Raw genomic sequence first — 22887 nt, 5'->3', positions numbered from 1 at the left:
TGATAGGTCATTGGCGTCCCGTGCGGCGCTTGTCTAGCTCGGGCGTGACGTGCTTATGCCATTCATATCGGCGCTCGCACTGCGATTCGCGATGACGCCCTAGCTTAATGGCCCCGCCGTTTGTTTTGGCGGAGCCGGCGCTTGTGGACCTTGCGCCGCTGTCGTGCCGTATGCGAGGCCGGCGTCGGTAGGGGGTCGGCTTTTTGGACCCGCGTGGCGTCCGGGCGGCGACTCGTCGGCTTCCGCCCGTATCCGAGCGGCTGGCGCGGCGCTGCCGCTAATTTTAGTAGGCGTCGGAAGTGCGCGCTGCCTCTGGGTCCATTCAGAAATCGGCGCCGCCCGCCCGCCTTCTGTCGGAGAGCCAGCTCGGGCGGGCCGCGGGGCGCGGCGCGCCGAGCTGGCTGCCATACCGACGGCGTGCCTTTATTATTGGCGTCGCCGTTGGGCCGCTGCCCGCCGAAGCCGGCGGCGGTCGTGCCGTCTGGTTCGCGGTTTACTGGCGAGGGAGCGAACGCCGGCCGGCAGAGGCCGCTGCTGCAGCACCGTCGAGCTCCACGGGCCCGCTGTTAACGCAAGTGGGGGTTTGTGTCCGTGGGTCTGCCCCCATGGGTCTGCCGTGTCTCTGTTGGCCGGTGTTAGGGCGGGATTCTGCCGCCAGCAACCCGCTGCTGAGGGACATTGCGGTGACACTGTCCTCTCGCCAAAAGCGGAAGGCCGGCTATGCTCGCAGATATCAGAGAAGCCCTGCCACCAGGCCCACGGCACGCGCGTAGCAGAAGGGTGACCTGCCGTCAGGCCGCGGTGCGTTGATAGCACAACGTGGCTCGGTCATCAGAGGCGCACCGCTCGCCGACCGGCAGCCGAGCGAGGTTCCGCCCCCCGCAGGCCGAAAACTCGTCGTCGGCAGCGGCGCCCATCGCCCAAAGTCTGACGGCCGCGCCGCCACCGCCGCTGGCACCGATCCGGCGCTGGCCGCATCCATTATCGCCCGCTGTTTGATTAGATGAGCGCGCCGGTTCCGGTGCGGCCGCCGCCGGGTGGGAACGCGCGCTCGCGATGATCGGCCCATCCGTCCACGGCCTCACACGGCCCGTCATTCACCGCCCGGCCGTCGGCGCCCGCTCCGACCGGCGCATAACTGTCCTGCGGCTTTGTAGCGGCCGCCGGAGGCGTGCACCCGGTCACACGTCCGGCGCCGCTTTGTCCGGCGGCGGCGGTCGACAATGGCTCGCGCCCCGTTCCAGAGGGGGCCGCCTTTCCGGGGAGAAGCTGGCCGCACAGCGACGGGCTTGTTAACGCGGCGTCAGCCGCCGGCCGGCGAGTGCGAGGGGGTATTGTTCGAGGCGCCGCGGCGCTGCGGGACCCGCGCGCTCGCTCGCCCTGGCCGCCGGCGCGGCCGCCGGCGCCCGGCCGCGCGCCATGGAGCGGTTGGAATCACTAATCGACGCGGCCTGGAGCAGGTGAGTGCGGCTGGCGTTGATACGGTGCGTGCCGGGCGGCGCATCTGCTTACCGGCCGGGGCGCGGCGGCCGGCGGCGCCGCGCGGCGGCTGACTCACCGACCGGCCGCGGCGGCCGGCCCGTGCGCGCGAGGGGCGGCGCCGGCGTCGGGGGCGGGCCGCGCGGCCGGCCGTGCAGGTGACCGGCTGGCCGGCGCGCTCACTTTCACCCGCGCCGCCGCGGCCGTGGGAGCGCCGCGCGGGACGCCGGCAGCGCGCCATCGGTGTGACGCCGTGCCGCTCGGGCTCGCTCCGCGCCGCCGGCAGCAGTGCCTGGGTCGCGAGCGCGGCCAGTGTGTGTGTGAGCGCGCGCGCGCCGCTGACGCGCCGTCCCCCGGCGGCAGGCTGAGGATGGGCTTCAGCTCGGCTCTGCAGGGCCGCGCCAGCCACGAGGCGCTGCTGTCGCGCCAGGACTGCGAGCTCCGCCTCATGGACACCATCCGACGCTGCCTCCAGCTGCGTGTCAAGTGCGACCGCGAGTACGCCGCCGGCCTCACGCAGGTCGTGGCGCAGGCGCAGAAGTGGGAGCGCGCCGAGGACATGGCGGGCAGCCTCATCGCTCAGGTCAGTGGCCGCGGGGTGCCGGCTGGGGTCGGAGAGGCGGCAGCGCGTGGGAAGCTTCCGTGCGGCGACTTCCGTGATGGTCGGTTAGGCTTTGCGGTAGCTGCGTTTGTTATGCAAACCGCTTGTTTTTCGCAGTTTTGCTGCACCGTGTGGCGGTGTTTTGTCCGCAGAAATGTGTCGCAATCTATTATCAGCGATTTCACACGCTCGTGCACCCATGCGTTACCCAACCGGATACTATGGCACGATTGGTCGACTTTCTGTCTGTACATCTAGACTAAAGACTCGATTTGCCTCGACCATTATGATAAATAAACTATAGTGATGTTCTCCAAATGGTTGTAGACCAGTGATTCGGAACGCCAGAATAGATTCTAAAATCACCGCCCCGATCTCGCCGCCGGTGATTTTTAATCGAGGCGTGCAGTCGGTGCCAGGCAGCATGAGAACTATCGATTGTCAAGCGATCGTAGCTGATACATGACTGCTAAACGCCACCGACCGCTGTGCCCTCCGCCTGCCCGACCGTTACCGCGGCCGCGTTACCAGCCCCCCCCCCCCCCCGTGCGACCGGCAGGCCTGGTCGACGATGATGGACGAGACCGAGTCGCTGAGCCGGCTGATCCGCGCCAACGCCGAGACGCTGGCCACGGGGGTCATCGACAAACTCAACGTGCTGACGACTGAGAAGCGGGCCTCGCGCAAGATCTACCAGGACGAACAGAGCCGCATGGCGTTCGAGATTAGTCGGGTGAGTGTGACGCCGGTCCACCGGGTCTACCGGGACGAGAAGAGCCTCATGGCGTTCGAGATCAGTCGGTGAGTGTGACGCCGGTCCACCGGATCTACCGGGACGAGCAGAGCGAGACGCCAGGCGAGTCAGTAAAATGTGAAGGTAAGTTACGAGTAGCTGAGTTAAGTCCGGCCCCGCCACCGCCAGGTCAGCAGGCTGAATACGAGCGGAATGAATATGAAACGACTTCCAGCTCGCAGCATGGGCAGGGCGGCATGTAAGTCAGGTATTGGATCTATCCGATCCGTACAGCTGACGAACACCCTGTGCTACTACCGTATTGCTCTACGGAACGCGAGGCTTAAGTTGGCACGTCCGAAGGAGGGACGGCGCATGCGCAGTATGCTGCTCGTACAGCATTCTGCACCGTATCGCAATGGCTGACGTGTCTGAAAAGGCTGAGCGTGCTGGAGTGGGCGCGGGCCGCCCAGGCGGTATGACTCAGTGACTCCCCAGCCGCACCCTACTAAGCCTTTCCGGGGCTGAGACCCGCCCGCGGCCTGACCCCGGCGCCGGGAGCCTGGCCGATTCCTCACGGTGGACGGGGTTGGCCTCGTCAGGCGCACAGCTTTGTCGCGGCAAGTGGACGCACGCACGCATCGATACACGTGATGTGGTGCGACGGCGGGGCGCTGGGGCGATCTCGTGTTGTCGCCCGGGTCGCGGCGTCGGCAGCCGGGCAAGAGCGGAACGCTGCCGGGGTCAGTCACCTCAGGTCGCGGCCGCCTGCGGGCGCACCTCCGCGACCTTCCGGTGCGCCGGGTACGTCGGAGGGAGCGGCGGCGGGGCGCCTGCTCCCCCCCCCCCCCCGCTGCAGCGCCGGTGACACTGGGCGCGCCGCCACCACGGTGTTACGTCACGCGGTGGCCACTTCTCGGCGCGCTCCCCGGCCACCTCGTGGCGCGCCACCACGACCGCCGCCGGACGGCCAACCGGACGGCTCGGCGTCTCTGCAGTTGGCCGCGAACGGGATGTTTTTGTTTCTTCAATTTCGTGTCGTTCCATGCGGTGTCGTAGGTCGACATCCGATGTGCTGTTATGTGCCTGCGTCGTGATGACGCCGGCCGCCCGTCTTCCACCGTGATGCGCCGCCCCTGGCCGCCCCGGTCGGGCTGGGTCGTCACCGCCACGCGACCTTCGTGATCCCGTAGCTCTGATGCTCGCCACCTGCACCAGTGACAGTGGTGCGGCGCGGTGAGGAGGGGACTGGAACGGTCGGCGCCGTACCATCGCGGTGGATGAGGGGGGGGGGGGGGGGGGTGAGGCGGACAAAATCCGGGTCTCGTGGCCTTCTCAGCGGGAAGCCTCCGTGGGGAGCCGGTCGTGCCCGACCCAGGCCATTCTCCCATGTCTAATGGCCGCATTCAGTCACGTGTTGTGTGTTGTTGGACGGTGATGTCGCGGGCTTTTCGCGGCACGCCGAGCTTTGTTTTTCTCGCCAAACGTCTTTGTCTCGGTCGTTTTGTGGCAGTGGTCATTGAGGTTTGATGTTCCAGCCCACTGGCTAAGCTGCAGAACTATTTTGTGTCCAATTACAATGGGCTGCACTGGATGGGAGCATGCTGAGGCTGTTAGTGGCGTGTTGGGCAATGTGCTATTTGGAAAGCGACGGGAGCTTACGCTGAAAAAAACACCACGCGTGCTGAGTGCATGGTCCCGAACAGCTAGTGCAAGAAGGAATGTTCACCTATTTCCAAGATAGATATATCTTCTGCTCGGTTACGGTACGTTCGCTTATGAAATCGAAATTAAATACTTGATTGGATTGGACTATGGAAGGAAGACAAATGGACCGCGTATCTGTCCAAGTTAATTGAGAGCGGAGGGGTGGAGTAAAGATGAATGGATGGATGAGTCCGGCGGGCGCCGGCATCCGCCGCGTTATCTCCCTCGAATCAGCGTCCAGAAACTCTGCCCCGCTAGGCAGACTGCTGGGCAGACGCCACAGGAGACCGCCCCAGCCGCAGCACCGGAGAACCGTGCGAGACTGATGAGCTCAAACGGTCCATCAGCGTTGTCTCGAAGCCGCGTGCTTTCGTACGTGACGAGAAAGTGTTTTTTTTTTCAAATCAGGCAGAGGACGCATTCGGCGCCGACGGAGGTGGGGATGAGACACGCTCGAGACTTCTGTACAGCGCGATGCTTGACGCCTGGAGGAATTTGTTTCTTCTGCCTGTCCGCTCTGGGATTCGTGACGTCCCCGTTTTCTTCCGTGCTTTATTTGCCGTCTGCGTCGAACGACGAGCGCTTTCTTTCCGTGCCCACTGCTGGACTTAGAAAGCAGACACCGCGAGGAACGCGGCGTGGATGTGCTGCGCCTACGGATTCCCGCGCGTCGTTCTCAAACATACTCACCACTCAATCACTGGCGCTTGTCGGGCTCACGCACGTGATGCGGGACATCACCGGCAGTGCGCGTCACAGGCGTTTCGACACACAGCGTGTCACACTCGGTCGCGGCGCCCCGGCTGCCTGAGGTTTCGTTCTCCCACGAGCGGCACCTGCGCGCAGGGTGGCGGTACGCCGGCTGCCGCTCGGGACGTCGCGCCCCGGCTGTCTGAGGTTCCGTTCTCCCACCAGCGGCACCTGCGCGCAGGGTGCGCCGACGCCGCTCGGGGTGGCGGTACACCGGCTGCCGCTCGGGACGTCGCGCTCCGACGCGCAACCGATGGATCGTTTCACTGAGCCTGCAAACGGAGATAAGCCCGCTTTCGTGTTCGGTCGCGCCGCGTATCGGCGGTTGGGCCTCGCGCGGTTCGTTCCACGCCGCCGGTCAAGGGTGAGCTCCTCCCGTGTCCGGCTTCTGGACTGGACTGGACTGGACTGGACTGGACTGGACTGGACTGGACTGGACTGGACTGGACTGGACTGGACTGGACTGGACTATCTCCAATCGAGACTGGACTCTAGGCCCGCTGTGCACCCCTCGATTCGGAAAGCCAGGCTGTCTGTTCGTGTTCCGTCGTTCTTTTCGATGCGTATTGGCTGCGAGGTCGCAACGGCCGTGGCAGCTTGGCCGAGACCGACATTATGTAAACAGCGGTTGTGGTCCTTGGTGGACGATACTTGGCCACGACTGTTTGTATGGCCCCTGGACGTGGCGTTGCCATGGATACGAACAACCAACAGATCCATTTCAGCGTGTTTGTGGACGCCGACAGCCCGCGGTTAGAATAACTGATGGGCTATGACGTTGCATATTCACGTCGGTCGTTTTTCCACAATGTCAGACATGCTTGTTGGCGTGCTGCATATTCTTGTGCATGTGGCAAAGGTCTAGTTTTGATGCCATCAGACAGCCTCCGGCCGTAGCGCCTCTTGTAAAGGCTACTCATCAGGTTTGCATGAAGGCAGGCCTTTGTACATATCAGCACTAGATCCGGTCACAAGTGATAAATAGTTCGTTTGCAGGCGCCTGATCTGGAAACGTAAGCTCTCAGGCGTGCGGTTTTGTCTTTACCCCGGTTTGTTTCTCACTGTCGGGGTTCGGTCTTCATCCCAGTTTGTCGCTCATTGTTGGCGCTCGGTCTTCACCCCGGTTTGTTGCTCATTGTCGGGGTTCGGTCTTTAGCCCGGTTTGTTTCTCATTGTCGAGGTTCGGTCTTTACCCCGGTTTGTTGCTCATTGTCGGGATTCGGTCTTTACCCCGGTTCGTTGCTCATTGTCGGGGTTCGGTCTTTACTCCGGTCTGGTGCTCATTGTCGGGGCTCGGCGCCCCACCCCGTCAGTTTTGAGACGAGCGGCCGGCGCTCTCGGTGCGGCAGCCTTCGGCGGCGTTTACCTGTCTTGATTGCATCGGCTGACCTTGGCGGCCGCTCTCAGCCGGCCCGGCCGTCGGCGTGTTCTCGCCGGCCACACCGCTCCCAGCGGCCCCCGCCACACCACCCCAGCGGGCGCGGCGCCCGGCCGTGCTTGCCACACCGTCCCAGCGGCGCCCGGCTGCGCTCGCCACACCGCCCCCAGCGGCGCCCGCCCGTGCTCGCCACACCGCCCCAGGGGCGCTCGCCATACCGCCCCCAGCGGCGCCCGCCACACCGTCCCAGCGGCGCCCACCCGTGCTCTCCACACCGCTCTCAGCGGCGCCCGGCCGCGCCCGCCACACCGTCCCAGCGGCGCCCACCCGTGCTCTCCACACCGCTCTCAGCGGCGCCCGGCCGCGCCCGCCACACTGTCCCAGCGGCGCCCGCCCGCGCCGGCGTCCGACCGCCGATCCGTCCGCGGCGCCGTCCGCGGTGGCTCATGTCTCGTCCGGGCACGAGCGCCAACCGCCACATACGAGGAGATTATTCGAGCATCGCGTCGACCACCGTCCGATTGTGCATTCCCGGTGGTTGGCGTGATCTGTTTGGCGTGATTGGTCATCCCGCTGGGTCGTGCCTTGGCTTCCGACCGCGCTGTCGGCTTTTCCTGCGCTGACTGCGCCCCTGGCTTTTAACTGCTGTCTCCGGCCCTCGGCTTCCGACTGTGCCGTCTCGGGCGTTGGACGAGCGGCGCTCGGTCGCGGGTAGCACAGTGCGGATTCGCCGGACTCTGGGGGGCTGTGTGACGTGTGCTGCATGCCTTGGCAAAAGTCCCAGGAACTTGCTGCGAATGTGCCAGTATGCGGCGGTCTTTTGTTAAAAGCCGCCCAGGGATAAGAATGTCGCCCCCATGGCGAATTTGCTCCAATTTGTAAATGAAGTGAACTGAATAAAGCAGTTGGTGTGTGTATGCTTTTGTAAATGCACACAGTTTTATATTTAGAGACCTCACCGAGCTTCGCGCGCGTTAAAGAAACAAACAAATAAACAATGGCACAGTTTGGGACGCCGGTGTCATTCTGAGGTGTGCCCTCGATAGCGATTGACGTTACGACGCGATCCAGCTCCACCAGTGCTGCTCTGCGTATCCTCTGCTCGTGCCCACGAGGATACCCTACACCTGCGCCCGCTGGTACCCCGGCGTCGTAGCTGACAGTTGACTTGCCGTTTACGGTGGGGCCGCGGCCCATCGGAGGGATGCGGGGAAGACACCGGAGTTTGCGTGGACCTGGACGGTGACGAGCTAACGCTGCAACAACCACATCAAGCCCGTGGTGTCGGTCGTACACAATAAACAACTCATAACGTTTTTTAATTCGGCCATCTTTGTAGGTGAGCCGTAGCCAAAGAATGTCAGACTATGAAGGACGTTTAAGACGCGAATATGCTGGCGGCGGCCGGCGGCAGACGGGAGGAAAGCAGTGGCGCATATGCGCCGGCTCGATGACGGTCGCGTTGCGCTGTTGAGGTCAGCCAAAAGCTGCGTTTCTGAGTGACCTTCATCTAGGCTGCGTGAAGCGAAACCCTAACCTTAGGCTGTACCGCAGCGCGCCACTGCTGCGCGGAACAGGCCATTTTCGGGCGCTCCAGGCCGACCTGACGGACCCCGAGGGCATCGCGAGCCAGATTATGGCCTTTTCCCGCGTATCACTCGGGTACTGCGGCACAGCCTAAGGTTCCGGATTTGGCTTTAAGCGGCCGGGGTTGAGGTCATTGGGAAGGGTAACTTATTTTTACGTCAATAGTGCGTGTAAGTGAGGGCAGATACTGAATGACGTGATGTGGTTGCCGGAAATCAAACGGAAGTCAAGACCTTTCCGATATAAATACGAACCTTTTAAAACAGAAGTATTAACCAGGCTACCCCGGCGACACGAAGGAGAGGGCTGAGGAAGTATGAGCTTGCACCCCCATCGGGTTTGCTACAGCTGAGGGTAGATCACACATACATCGCTCAAGAAAGATAAAAGTCAACGGGGCAGGAACAAATTAAGAACGTCAACGACGCGGACACAAGTGATTTTTCCGTTGCCCGTAGTGAATAAGAAGCGGGGCAAGAGTAATTTTTGACATTCAAAAGCCTGCTGCATTAGCTCAGCCGGTTAAAGCGCCTGTATCCCGGTTCACCCACGCGTGGCGGCGTGAGTTCAAGTCGCTTCAAGCACTCGCTGCGCGGCCCTGCCCGAGATTAGGCGGCGGCCGCGCGAGAGGTCCACCAGAGGGCAGGACGGACCGGGCTCAGTATTGCGGCACGCCCGGCGGTCACTATAAAATGGAATGGAATCGGCGACCTGGAATCTGACAGTCGGATGACTGAGTCAGGACTCACGCGGCGAGCGAGGCGCAGCGCGGACTCTTCTCGCAGGACTCTTCTCCCAGGACTCCGCCGAATCAAAACGTTTCCTTACTATCAAGAGAGGTTTTCCTGAACAGACCGATTTAAGTGTTTGCATGTGTATTAAGATCACGCTAAAGAAACATTCGATCCGCGCAAAAACATACCAATAAATGCCAGCGTAACAGTGAGGTAAACATGCGTTCATGACATAGGCAGTTCGCAACATAGTCCTTGACGCATTCAACATTCATTGGGACGAAGGATGAACGGGCGAGGCGCTCAGCCTCTTCTCAGCTCTGCCCAGTTCGGATGCGCAGTCCGCCAGTAGCCGGACGGCTTCTGATCCCCTGAGCGTTGCAGTGCTCTGTGTGAGTAAGATCATGTGCCGCGCCATCGCTGTGGAGAGGCGCCAGCCGCCCTTGTCGGGCGTCCCTGGCCTCCCTCGGCGCCGGGCGCGGTCACCACCGGTCACCACCGGGCGGCGGCCGCCTCTGACGCCGGCTCGAGGCGCGCCGGCCGCTCCGTCCGGGCGTCGGTGGCGCGCTTCACGGCTGGAGGGCGGCCGGCAGCTTCAGGGCGGCCGCCTTGGGGGGCCGGCCGACGACGGCCCGCGGGCGACCCCCGCCCTGCCGACCCCTGCCCGACCGGCCGCCAGACATGGCCGACGGGCAGCTGACGGACAGTTCGAAGGCCACGCACTCGGTCATCGCTTCGACGGCAGCGTCGAGCTCGCCGCACTTGTCGAGCGCCTCCGCGACGACCTGCTTCACCTTGTCAGGGCCGGTGGCCGAGCTCAGCATTTCCTTCGTCTTCGCCACGTCCACGTTGTCGCCGTCCAGAGTGCCGGTGGTCTCGTGAATGCAGCGCGCTCTGCTAAGGAGCGACTGGCGGATGGCCTCCAGAGCCTGGTCCAGCGGTCCTATGATGCTGATCACCCGCTCCTTTTTCAGCTGCATCTGCTCCTCGGCTTGCTTCTCCCGCTCCTCCATCCGCCTCTTCCGCTCCTCCTGTCGGTTCTTGCGCTCCTCCTGCCGGTCTCGGCGTGCTGCCTGCCGGCTGTCATCGCCGTCGTCGGCATCGCGTCCGCCGCCGCCCCTGCCGCCCCTGCCGCCCCTGCCGCCGCCCCTGCCGCCGTCACGGTCCCCCTTCTGCGGAGAGCGGCGCCTGCGTGCCTTGGCCTCCAGGGCGGCGAGCCGCTTGTCGGCCAGCGTCACCATCTCGGCGGCGCCGCACCGCAACTGCGCCAGGACCATCTGCGGCGGCGGCTGCAGCGCACTGAAGCACTTCCGGGCCGCTAATCTGGTCTTCAGCAGCGCCAGCGCCGGGCTCTGCAGCTTGAGGTCGTGCGCCGGGCAGGCCGACGCCATGCTCTTCTTCACGCATTGCATCAGCATCCTCACCTGCTTGTCTGATTCGACATCTGCGACAGTTTCGTAGCACAGCTCCGTCATCCTGAGCATGACCTCCTTACCCGTTTGAGCGCCCTGGTAGGTTTTGATCAGCGTTTTCATGCTGTCGAGCTTCAGCGACCCTTCGGAGTCGAGCAAGTTCAGCTTTTCGAAGACGCACTGCTGTATCGCATTTTCGTCGACCTTGCTTGCGGAACCTCGCCCGCCTCCTCTCCGGCCTCCTCGCCTGCCGCCTCCCCTGCCTCCTCCCCGGCCTCCTCTTCCTCCCGGTCTCCTCGCCTCCCTCTTTCCACGTCTTCCGGACCGCCCACCGCCGCGACCTTCGTCTTCTCCCCTTCTTCCTCCTCGTCCTCCTCTCTCTTCATCCATCTCTTCCTCGTCTTCGTCTTCCCCTCCTCTCCCACCTCTCCGCCCTCCTCGTCCTCCCCTCCCTCCCCTCCCTCCTCTCCCGTCTTCTTCCCCACCTGCCTCATCTTCTGCTTCGGCGTCATCCTGTTCCTCCAGCTCGGCGGCGCAGGCTTTGGAGGCCTCTTCCACCTGCGGGGAAACCGTGATATTGCAGGGCTGCAGGCCGTCCGAGTCGGCCGACTTGATCGAGGGGACTTCGACCCCAGCCATCTCTGCCAGCACCTTCACGTCGATGTCGAGCACATTCATCAGCTGGGACTGGCCGCTGGCGCCGGCGGCCACCAGGCCCAGGAGGGCCAGCACTACCCAGCTCCTCATGGCGGCCATCGGAGGACGACTGGTGCCGCCCGGGGTGCCCCCGGCGCCAGGGCAGCGCGCCATCCCCCTGGCGACACGGACCAAAACAGCGCTATCGCGGCAGCGCGCACAGGTCAACAGGGTTTGTATTGACCCCTGCACTGAGCCGATGGCAGCGCCATAGAAACCGGTACACACTGCGAGCAGGAGCCTTGGAGCTTTGGGAGGCGACGACAATATGCGTGGGCGCAAGGTCTTGGATCTGTCGTGGGAGGTCTCCGCGATTTGTGGCTGCGATGACAGGGGAGTGGTAAAAAGGTTGACTGGCATCCGTTGTGTGGCGTGTTGGCAGTCATGTGGCCACAGTACCTGCTTAGAAAGATGCGCGAGCAAGGCACGGAAGTCTGAATAAAGACTTCTGGCTTACGTCTTTCGCAGCGCTTGGTTGAAATGATGTGTCCATGAACTAGGGTCTAGATTGCGGCAACATATCAATACAGGATTAAATGTTAAGCCGCTGTCAACTTAAATGCAAACATGGCGGCTGTTTTACCAGTGCTGAAATTTTCCGTGAACGATATGCAGTGCTCTGGTCTGAACAGTAGGGTTCAGCCTTCTTGCGCTGGATATGTCGACTGCAAAGTGCGCTTCAGGTAGGCCCTCTGGACGTCCAGGGAGGTCCTTTCAGCGTTCTCTCTAACGCTTCACCGCATGCGGGATCCCCTGGGAGAACCTAGTGCCGGCTACAGCGTTCATAAAAGCACTCGATGGAAATATTTGTGCCTTTCTCATTCCGCAGCTGTGGCGGCAGTCGCCGTGTGGCGCGAGAAACACGGCCCGGTTTGACGTTTGCGGCGAGTTTCGCCCACGTGCGGTAGCCGGCCGGCCGCCTCCGCTGGCGCCGCCGCCGGTGCCGCCGCCCGGCCGCCGTGGCAGCGGGCCCGGCCGCTGTTAAGGGATCGTGTCCGATCCGCCACGGCCCATGAAAGAGCTGCCACAGCTGGCGGCCGGCTAGTGGAGACGTCGCGGCCAGACAGGACGCTGGCCAGCAGGCGCTGGCCGGCGTCAGTCGAGACCTGTGCGGGCAGTTACTGCGCCCATAGCTCGTCGTTGGTGGCTTCTTTGGGTGAGCACTCACGCTTAGAAGCCGCCATCGTCGTTTGGTCACGTTGGACACAACTGGAGCAAGATCCAGTGTTTTTAGTTTTCCGTGGGCTGGTTTTCGTTATGAAGTTTGTTCTTTCAATCCCTTTTTACTTCGATGCAAGGCAAACATCTGTATAGGTACGTGTTTAACCTTGCATGGTCAACATCCCGCGCTGCAGGTTAGCCTAGCTCGGTGCCTGATGCTGCCCAGCTGAGGAGGCGGGCACCAGCGTGATCGTGCACAATTCGTGACTGAGAGGTCTTGAGCTCGGGTCTCGCAACTTTTTACCGTTTTCCTCGGCGGCGTTTGACGCTTCCAGACTTATGTGCCAATCAGTTCCTTGTGCTGAAAATAAATTGAGCGGTCTCAAAGGCTGCCTCCCAGCTGACGGGACATCCAGCGGCGCCGGTGGATCCGCGCTGCCGCTCGGCTGGGCGCCCGTCGCCAGCCGCAGCCGGCCGGCGATCTCCCCGGGTCTCCTAGCTCTCCCTCTAATGGTGCGCCGGCGCGCGCGGCGGGCCGTGACGGTCAACCTGGCGGCGCCGCGCCGTCCTCCGGCGCGACCCTGCACCCGCGCGGCCCTCCTCCCTCGTGGCCCTCCTCTTGTGCGGCCCTCCTCCCGTGCGGTTCTCTCCCGCGCGGTTTTCTCCCGCGCGATCCTCCTCCCGCGCGATCCTTTTCCCGCGCGGCCCTCCTCCCGCGTGGTCTTCTCCCGCGCGATCCTCCTCCCGCGCGACCCGGCACCCTCGCGGCCCTCCTCCCGCTCGGCGCTGCTGCGGCGCGGCCGACGCCGCGACGGCGCGCCAGAGCGTGCCGTCGACCGGAACGGTATGCGCCCGTGCGGTGGCTCTGGGCGGCCAGCGCGGCCCGGGTGCTCGGGGCGACGGGCGGCCCGCTGCCGGCGGCCATCTGCCCCGTCCGTTGACAGCCGACACAGTGGGCGGGAAGGGTGTCGGCGGCGCGGCGCGCGTACCTCAGCTGGTGCCGGGTGGTCGTGTCTCTTCCAGCCGCGATCGTCTCTATTGGGGGAAGACCATTTGCGCTGATGAGGCTGTGCTCTCACTTCTGTGCCGGTCGGTCTGTCTACCGATGTGAGTCCAGCACCGTGGACAGTGGACGCAGGCACGCACCAAGCGACGCTCATGGCAAGGCGAACAGTCTTTTGAACGTGCCTTGATATGTCGGTGCCAGCGGATTGGTGTGAGTTTCTGGTGCCGAGTTTTATCCAACCGGTTCCTCATCGGCGGTTGGCCGTGATGGGTTGGCGTGTTGTGCTCTCGTGTGGTCTCGGGTGTGTGCTCGTTTGGGTACTCACTCACCATTGGCTGGGCTCTTCAGACCCGCTCCTCTCAGGATGGTCTCTTCTGACCTCGAAAGATCTCGTACGCTCTCACGAAACGCCCAGACTCAGTGCACGCCATGCTCTTAAGAAGCACTCGCTCGACTTCGCGTTTTTACTATCACGGAGCGCCGGCTATAGCCGTCGTGCCGACAGCTTCGACCTCCACGCTGGCTGGTTTCGGCACCCGCTGGCGACGAGCCCTCCCGTCCTCGTCAGAACGGACCCCGGCGCGCCGTCGCGGCGTGCCGGCGCCTCGGGGACCGTGCAGCGGGCCGGTCCGCCCCGCCCCGGTCCGTGCCGCCCGCCGCCGTCTGAGCCCGTCCTGGCCGGTCGTGGCCCGGACGTTACCCGCTTCCGTTGGCCGTGACCTTGCGCGACGCCGGGCCCGGCCGCTTCCCGCCGCCCGATTATGCAAAGCCCGCGACCGGTCGGCGCGGCGACGGCCCGGCTGACCGCGGCGCCGACGCAGCACGTACTCGCCTGTGATGCCGGTGAGAGGAGCACGCGAGCGCTGCGATGCTTTGAATATGTTACACGGCGCCGGAGGGGATTGATTGGATGTGTCGGCGACTTTGTCGTGACTGTGCTATCGCTTACTGCGCAGGCGTCATTCTGCCAGGAGTGTGTGCTGCCAGCTCATTGGAAGGCGATATGCCGGAGCAGGACTCCATATGAATGCAAAGTATAAGCGCTACGGACTTCAGTTTAGCATGAGAAAAAACCCTAAAATATGAGCAGAAAGCGCTGAGTCTCGCGGAAAATGTATCATTGGTACTTCGTGATCGTTTCCGCCGTTTAATTCTAGTTTTCCACGCCATCGAAACCTTTTTTTGGCTGTTATACGCAGTACTTCAAAGACATCTGACATCAAGCTGCCATTTTCATCATCCCATCAAATGTGGGATGACGGCAGTACCCACAGATGCATTCGCTTACCTCCGCATCCACTTATCGAGCGAACTGGCCTTGCACAGATCCGTTTTGTGCGCTGCATGGAGCTAAGCGCCGTTATCAGCACGTTGATTAGTTATCATCCGGGATCATTGGAGCCGGCCCTGCGCGAGGTCAGCAGGTAGGTCAAGGCTGGGACTCACCGCTCACGAACTCGTTCTGCGGGTGGGACGATCAGGCGGTGTTGTAACAAGATCACCGACTCGGGCGAAGCGGTAGGTAGACCCGTCCGACCACTGGCCACGAACTGCCCTGCGCCTCCCCGGCCCGCCATGTACGGTGCAGCTGGTGTAGCGGCTGGCGTCGGTGCCGGCCGCCACTGACGCTCTGCCGCCGTCGGCGCCAAGCTTCTGCTGGGCTGGGAGGCGACCGGCACGGCAGAGGCGATTGTCCGTATCGCAAACATGCTCCTTGCGACTCTCATGCGGCCTTATGATTTTCCTGACATTGAGATGGCGTTCGATGGCACTAGCTTTGCATAAAAGAACTTTTGTCCTTGGCTTGCTCTGTACTTCCAGTAAGCAGCCAAATCAATCTGACGTCAGCTGGTTTCTTTCAGTACCAGGAGAACGTCTCCAAACTGAAAGCTGAGTATGAGAAGAATCTCGAGATCTACAAGATCGCCAAAGCACGTTACGAAGATCAGTTTGTCAAAGGTAAGTTTGCACAAATCCAAGCTGTCTTCATCACAGCCTGCAGTAAGTCTTGCTGTTACCCAAGTCTAATTTAAATAATTTGGATGCAGGCGGCCATGACATGAGAAGCTTGCGTATGTTACTGCTGAGTTACCAGGCATGCAAAGCGACATGCTGCGCCTAGGTCGTGTGCTTCTCTTCGTGACTCGGAGGTGCTTTGTGTGGCCGGTGGTCACATGCTACGCCCATTATGGACGTCTCAGAACTGTGGCGAATTGCCCACCTGTTGACCTCGAGGCTGTTGGTTTTACATTCAGAACCGGCTGAGTCCCGGCTTCCCCGCTTCGATCGGTCGGAAAGATTGCGGTATGAACAACCATAACAGTGCCACGTGTCGCAGAACAATGGAAGGGTGGGAGTCGATAAAGCCGAAAGACGCTGCGCTGTCGTGTCCAGGGAAGGCGGGAAGTGAAAGAAGGCGAAATGGCGGGCGATCAGAAGCAGGAAGCCACCATCGATTTTTGACAGATAGTGCCGACCGCTCCACAAAATTCGTGCTCCGATTTTTAGGGGGTTTTATTACGTAGACACCCGGTCAGGTGGAACTGAAAATTTTCAATTTTATCACAGGCGGTTTTCATTTCTCATGTGGACAGAAACAAATCAACAAAGGGGATCGCTTTGGCATAGGCAACTTGCAGCGTCTTAAAACGGACTTCATTCATCACCACTTGCAGCCGTCACCATTTAGAACGGACTCCCCCACTGCTGGATGAAGTCGTTGTCGGAGAGCCGGTGGTAGATGCGTCCGCCGCACGGGTCGCGCCACGGCTTGGGCGGGTAGTCGCCAGCGTCGCCCAGTCCGGGCAGCGAGGTGGGCAAGAAGGGCCGCGGCACCACTTCATAACAGTCGGCCGCCTTGCGGTAGCCGCAGAGCCCCATTTGCTGGCACTCGTCGTCGGCCAGCTCGGTGATGACCACCTTGTCCGGCACGTAGCCGACCATCGTCGGGCACCGCAGGCAGGTGATGCGCGGCGCGTCACCACGGGTGCAGGTCACCGCCGGCGGACACGGGTTCACCATCGTGTGCACGACTTGGAAGTTGGACATGAAGTCGCACGGCATGCGGAAGGTGTTTGAGTAGCCGCTGGTCATGGTCTGGAATCCCGGCTCGCTGTGCGCGTTGCGGAAGCCCGACAGGATCGTTTCGGCCGGCATGCTCGGAGCGAATGGTCGTGTAGCGTCGCTACAGACAATCGGCATGGGTGGGCAGATGGGCATGGGCTCGTAGCCGAATGGCTGGAAGCACTGGTAGATGGGCGGTGGCGGTGGCGGGCATGTTGGCTTGAAGTCGTGATGGTGCAAAAAGTCTGCTGGGGTTTGGCGGTACGATGGGCCACAGCTAGGTTGCCTGGACCGGCTAGCGCAGTTTGTCTTCCGCTGTACAACGGGGAATCCCAACGGTCGACACAGTTCTTGTCGGCATAACGCTCTACGTAAATCTCGACCCTTACGCTGGGCCTCGTAAAAACACTGCTGCTCACGCATTGCCGTGATTTAGTTTTACCAATGTACGTTGCAACGTTTCCAATAAGACCGATATACCACCAGCATTTATCGGAATAGCGGTTAGCGCATGGCTGATTTTATTCTTTACACTTGCAATTTAAGATATTATACGAAAATTTTGTTTTCTTTCTGCCCTAAGAAATTTAGTGCATATGTCGACCGAAAAGTTTGATTGCTGTTCAGAGTTAACGTGCACTTTGTGCGCCGCGTTTTCTCAAAAGGCTCGTGATGTGGCGATATGAAGTACTTGCGTCCGAAAGAAGTTTGGAGGTAGGTAGCCAATAATCATTGTTAACGAAAAATGATAACGGTGCTGAAAAGTGTCCGACCACCATTATCCTGTGAGGAACTTGTAAAAGAGTTTTATTAAAAACGTTTTGTTTGAAGCACTTAACGAACACTTACAGAGGTACTGTAAACGTCAATTTTTTGGCATTTGTTTATACTAGGTAAAACAGAAAACAGATAGCTTTCGTCATATAAATATATAAATATATATATATATATATATATATATATATATATATATATATATACTCGTTTCACATGCTCTTCCTGATGTATTGGAGACATTCTGATATCATATGTCGCTAACGATTGGAAAAAAAACTAGTAGTTTGATATCTTCCCTGACCGCTCCAAGCAGGTTGAAACATGCATTCGATGTGCCACCTTGAAAGGACAACATCCAGACAGGTATACGGACTGGATAGTGCCTGAAAATATATATTAGCAAGAAGCCTTGTCAGCTTTGAGTAGGCAGTGTTGTTCAGTTGCTGATTTTCGCGCATTGCCGGATGGCAGCATACAACTTAGGTTCTATTGTGCTCCTTTCTTGAAGTTGCTGTTTAACCAGAGGCACACGAGCTTGGACCATGTGATACGCTATACAAAGTTAAGTGCATATAAGCTTGTTTCCATCGACACACCAGTGATCGCCATATGTCAAGGCGTCTGCCATGCCATAATAACTATTTAAGCCCCTCGGCAACACCTCGGCCTGCCGCTTCACGTATTCGCCATCATCAATCACATTGACAGCATGTGAAGTCTTCCATCGATGTTGTGTCTGCCAAGCTCTTACATCTGGACCATCGGACAGGAAAATCACACCGTTTGTGAGCTTATTGTAGATAATCTGTCTGGCCTGTCGCGGATGAATAGTCATCGTATTCTTTTGCCGACTGCAGCAGTGCCAGCTGGTGGTTCTTGAGTCCCCTGAAGGGGATCTTCTTTGCTCTTCATTGTTATCGCCAGTTTCCATTGCCACAAGAAGGTTATTCAAGTCCAAACTTCGCCGGGTCGCCCGCGGTTCTGAACCAAACCGTGCACCTCGTGTGCGGCTTAGTTATAGTTGTGCTTTCTAAGAATCAAGTCCGACTTTGCGCCGGAATAGTGACCTCATGAGCGGTCTAGAAGCAGTTCCAGCGTTTTGATTGGATGGATTTTCGGGATCAGAGCCCACGCTAAGCAGGGCTTGTTACGTGAGCCCTGAGCCCACCATCAGGTCGTGCAAGTTCAGGCCAATGCAGAATTTGGTACCGAAAGGTTAAATACCGCAATACTGGTCACGGTCCGCTCCGGCCTCTGACCTCGTCTTACCGTGAGCGGTCGCTAGCGCCGGCCGCAGGCGATCCCAGCCAGGGGCAGATATCTGGCGCTGAAGCGGCTCGAACCCACGCGCTCCGCCACGGCTATGCTGGGAGGCGGGCGCGGGGTTTATCGACTTAACGCGGAGAGTGGTCTTATGGGCTGCTTGGAAGGGTTGATCGATTTGAGTCTCATGAAGCGCGTTTCTCCGATAAATGGTATTCTGTGGAGGACGTGGCCAAGTTACGACGGTCAAATTAACATGCGTCATGCCATAGCCAAAACAGCAAAAATCCTGCCCCAGCGGAGAATCCGTCCGGCGGTGGACAGCTGTCGATGCGGCACTCTAACCACTGCTGCGCCGACAGGCAAGGCGGGCCGGAAGCTGGACGAGGTGAAGGACCGGTACGTGAAAGCTTGCCGCCGCCTGCACAACGCGCACAACGAGTACGTGCTGCTGCTGCTGGAGGCGAGCCAGTACGAGCGCGACTTCCGCACCGTGCTGCTGCCAGCGCTGCTGGAGTACCAGCAGCTGGTGCAGGAGGACATGGTGGAACGCTGGTGAGTCTTCGGCGCCCGTCTGGAGCGTCAGCAGGCAGTGATGTGGAGGCATGGGGAAAGATCGATGGTAGACCGGGGACGGCGGAGGAAGGAGGGAATGCCCAAAGAGCTTTGTGTTGAGAAGTGTTCGTCGTTGTTCCGTGCAACCTCTGGTTGTTATTCGTTGTAACGTCACAGAAACGCAGGTTACATTGGTCGTGATGAAGAGTCTTGGTGGAGGAGGTCGTCTGCTCCAGCCCGCTCGGTATAATTTGTCAACGGACGTTGTGTGGGGACTATGGACTGGCTAACGCGCTATGGGCTCCGTTGACACGCAGCCCGAGGCCCGCGGTAAGTGACCAGCGGTGAGACTTAACGGCACGGCCAGCGTAGCTCGCTAGCGATTGGACAACACTAAGTAAGTGAACTATTCAAGCAGTTTAAAAACTGTCAGGTTAGATTAGCGCCGGCCAGCAGAACAGCCCAGCGCCGCCGCTCCGCACTCAGTGCTCCAGGGGGTGCCGCTGGCACGGCTCGGGGTCGTTGAGGTCATTGCTTGCTCCGTTCTCCGGGATAGCTGTCAGCGAACCGTGACGGATACGGCGGTTCCGACCGAGCGAACCGACCCGCGCCCGGCCGTCGCGGCCCCAGAGATCGGCGACCGTGCCGGTCCCAGAGATCGGCGACCGTGTCGGTCCCAGAGATCGGCGACCGTGCCAGTCCCAGAGATCGGTGACAGTGCCAGTCCCGGAGATCGGCGACCGTGCCAGTCCCGGAGATCGGCGACCGTGCCGGTCCCAGAGATCGGCGACCGCGCCGGTCCCAGAGATCGGCGACCGTGCCTGGTCCCAGAGATCGGCGACCGTGCCAGTCCCAGAGATCGGCGACCGTGCCCAGTCCCAGAGATCGGCGGCCGTGCCGGTCCCAGAGATCGGCAACCGTGCCGGTCCCGGAGATCGGCGACCGTGCCGGTCCCAGAGATCGGCGACCGTGCCAGTCCCAGAGATCGGCGACCGTGCCGGTCCCAGAGATCGGCGACCGTGCCAGTCCCAGAGATCGGCGACCGTGCCAGTCCCAGAGATCGGCGACCGTGCCAGTCCCGGAGATCGGCGACCGTGCCGGTCCCAGAGACCGGCGACCGTGCCAGTTTCAGAGATCGGCGGCCGTGCCGGTCCCAGAGATCGGCGACCGTGCCGGTCCCAGAGATCGGCGGCCGTGCCAGTCCCAGAGATCGGCGACCGTGCAGGTCCCGGAGATCGGTGACAGTGCCAGTCTTAGAGACCGGCAGCCGTATCCGTCCGAAGCATCGGCGGCTGCCGTCCTGAGAGACAGGTGTCCGCATGGGCGCCGAGGATCGCGGACCGTGCCGGCGCGTCCGTGTCCGCCAGTGAGGCCGGCGCCCTTGTCAGCCGGCGGGGAACGCGGCGAGCAGCGCGTGGCCTCGGCGACTGCCGTCTGACCACCCCGGCTGCCAGCTGACGCCGCCCGACCGGAATGCTGTTTCATAGAGCGGAACTGCAGCTTACGTCTGTTTTGATTTGTGCAGAGTGAACGCACGAGCTATAATTTGGATGAACTCGTCATTTTCACTGATTCTTGCTATTCACCAGTCATTTGAAGGGAGTGTTGCACATTTTTAGGGGGTTTTGAATTGAAATAGCCTTCTTGAAGACCTTTCTGTGCTGTTCACAATCCTGCCCTTCTTAAGACTTAGCCTCCCTAGTTTCCCAGCTTCACGCCCGCGAAAACAGGAAGAGTATTTCAAAGTCACGTTGGCATTCATGACGTCATTCAAATCCTGTCATTCGATGAGCCATGCAGCCATCAAGGCCAGAAAGAGATAATTGTCGAGGCTTTCATATCTGGCGTTCGTGGGCGCGATTTCCAGATGGAACGGCCGTCAATTGGCTCTCAATCGACGCCGTGCAAGGTACGATGACGTAATCAAACCATGACGCATGGAGGAGCCAGAGCATTGTGCCGTCTAGAGCGGTCTTTTCTTCTAAAAAAGTTTTGTTTCCTCATATCTGATGCTTGCCTCAATATCTTCAGACGTGAAACATTCCCTTTAATGATCGTAATGCCACTGAAACAGCTGCGTGGTCCCGGGCAGTCGACCAGCTGCGGCTGACAGTGGGCCATCCAGAACTGCCTCCACCCTGATGTGAAATAGAGCGGTTTCCTGCTCGTCCACTCACACGGTGCGGCCTAGGAATGGCGTAGGACGTGATGCCGCTGGATGAAACTCTCAGCTGGGAGGGGGGGGGGGGGACGGGGCAGAGGGGCGGCAGAGAGGAAGTGGCTGCCCTTCGCGGTACGTGCCGTGCTGCGGTGGCGGCCGCCGCGGAAGGTCGGAGGCAGCGAGCGGCGGCGGCGGCGACGGCGGCGGCGGCGGCGGCGGCGGCGGCCTCGTCAGGCGCCGCTGGCTCCGGACCAGCTCGCGTCGGCGGCTGGGACGGGTGCAGCTCCCTCGTTGTTGCTTGTTTATCCGGTTGTCATAGCAGATCAGCGGCGGGCGTCCCTAGTTAATATTCGAGCCGATGCGCTGTGGGGCGCTGGGGCACCATGGCATGTGTGGCGGACATCGCAGGATAGTGGAGACGGTGCATAAAACATCGTTAGGAATTACTGTGGCGCGGCGCTTCGTACAAACAAGGTCCGCCATGTATCGACTCTTCCGAGTGGGCGCAACAGGGTTGTTTGCGGTTGCCGTGGGTATTTGTGGGAAGTTCCACGTGCCACTGTCAATGTCCTTCGTGTTGTCGCAATCACTTGGACGTTCTCGACCGTCCCCGAAACGATAAATACCGTCGAGTTTTCCGCGTTCCATTCGTGACGGCATTCCCTTACAGTGTGAGCCTGAAGCCAGCGTCGTGCATGATCCGCTCTCGCGACCCTTACCGGCGAGGATCCCAGGCGGCTGGAAAAGTAGCCGTCTGGAAATGTTGGCCCTTCTCCAGCCGTCGATCCGTCCTCTTTGTTAGCGTCTGCGGCGGACAAATCCGTCGCGTGGCACGAGTATCCGCGTTAGCCGACTCCGCCGCTGAGCCGACATGAACCGCGACAGGTGCGCCATCATGCGGTCGGCGGCCCCGAAGAACTGACAGATTAGCACGGACAAGCACCTGGAGATTCAGAAGCGCGTCAATGGCAGCATCTCGGCAATCACCACGGACGGCGAGTACCGCGAGTTCACCGACCGCCACAAGTGAGCGCCCGGGTGCTGCTTGAGGGGGCGGGCAAGGGCGGTATCTGTGCGGGCGCGCGGGATGGTGTCCTGCTGCTTATGGTGTGGTGATGCAGCGTTGGTGTTGGTGCGACTGCTGGCGCTGCGTTGCTGTGGCGGGTGCTGTGTACTGTTATTTTTCTGGTGATGCTGATGCCGGTGCTACGTGATGCTGTCGGCTCTGTCACGGGTGGTGCCGTTGTGGTCCAGTCCGCGCTTGTCATTTTTATAGATGTTCGGCCCGCCATCGTGGAAATAGCCGGCGACAGTCTTGTTTCGTGTGTCGTTGGCGATGATGACTGCGCTTCCAGCACTGGCTGCGTGTGACTGGTTCGAGGGCCTCCCAGCTGGCCGTCAGCCGCGCGTTCGGCGGTGTCTCGGGGCCGCTTCGGCGTCGGTCAGGCGCTCGATCGGTGATGGACGGCGGCAACACCCTAACCCGTGCCCGGGCGGTCCGGGCAAGCCGTGTCCGGGCGGTCACATCCGATGCCCGCACCTCACGACGAGCCGGCGTCTGTGTGCCGCCAGATCTCAGCCGCCGCCGCCCGTCAGCTTCCTCTTCGACTACCAGATGATGGAGAGTACTCGGGCCGCCTGAAGCCCGAGGCGCTGGCCGTCGACGATCTGACGATCGGAAACCTGAGGTCAGCCGAGGTCACGCCGGCTCGGTGCCTGGTGCTCCTGGCCAGGCGGGGGAGAGGCTGCCAGAGGTGCCCGGTGCAGTTCTCAGCGAGATGTGGCGGCGAGGACGGCGCAGTTTGTGTGGGGCACCAGCACTTA

At 60.9% G+C, this 22887-nt stretch overlaps 1 protein-coding gene across 1 annotated transcript; it reads left to right on the top strand.

Annotated features, from left to right (window-relative positions):
* The first annotated feature begins 1383 nt into the window (after positions 1–1383).
* LOC119098298 (tyrosine-protein kinase Fer) lies at positions 1384–21985 on the top strand. The gene is made up of 6 exons (XM_037221220.1): positions 1384–1460; positions 1843–2062; positions 2640–2813; positions 15107–15203; positions 18710–18902; positions 21949–21985. The coding sequence occupies exons 1-6, from the start codon at positions 1420–1422 to the stop codon at positions 21983–21985; spliced, it is 762 nt and encodes a 253-aa protein (XP_037077115.1). The 5' UTR covers positions 1384–1419.
* Positions 21986–22887: the final 902 nt, after the last annotated feature.

Source organism: Pollicipes pollicipes, unplaced genomic scaffold (assembly GCF_011947565.3).
Source record: "Pollicipes pollicipes isolate AB1234 unplaced genomic scaffold, Ppol_2.1 Scaffold_4740;HRSCAF=5597_pilon_pilon_pilon, whole genome shotgun sequence".
In the NCBI taxonomy this organism is placed as follows: Eukaryota; Metazoa; Arthropoda; class Thecostraca; order Pollicipedomorpha; family Pollicipedidae; genus Pollicipes; species Pollicipes pollicipes.
Note: the sequence above shows the minus strand (reverse complement) of the source record. Positions and strands in the feature narration are given on the sequence as shown.

What these genes read in the sequence shown, in the direction of transcription:
- LOC119098298 (XM_037221220.1), top strand. Translation starts at nt 1,420, where the DNA reads ATGGAGCGGTTGGAATCACTAATCGACGCGGCCTGGAGCAG. An exon ending in CGGGCAGCCTCATCGCTCAG is followed by an intron (nt 2,063 to 2,639) that starts GTCAGTGGCCGC and finishes TGCGACCGGCAG; the next exon opens with GCCTGGTCGACGATGATGGA. An exon ending in CGAAGATCAGTTTGTCAAAG is followed by an intron (nt 15,204 to 18,709) that starts GTAAGTTTGCAC and finishes CTGCGCCGACAG; the next exon opens with GCAAGGCGGGCCGGAAGCTG.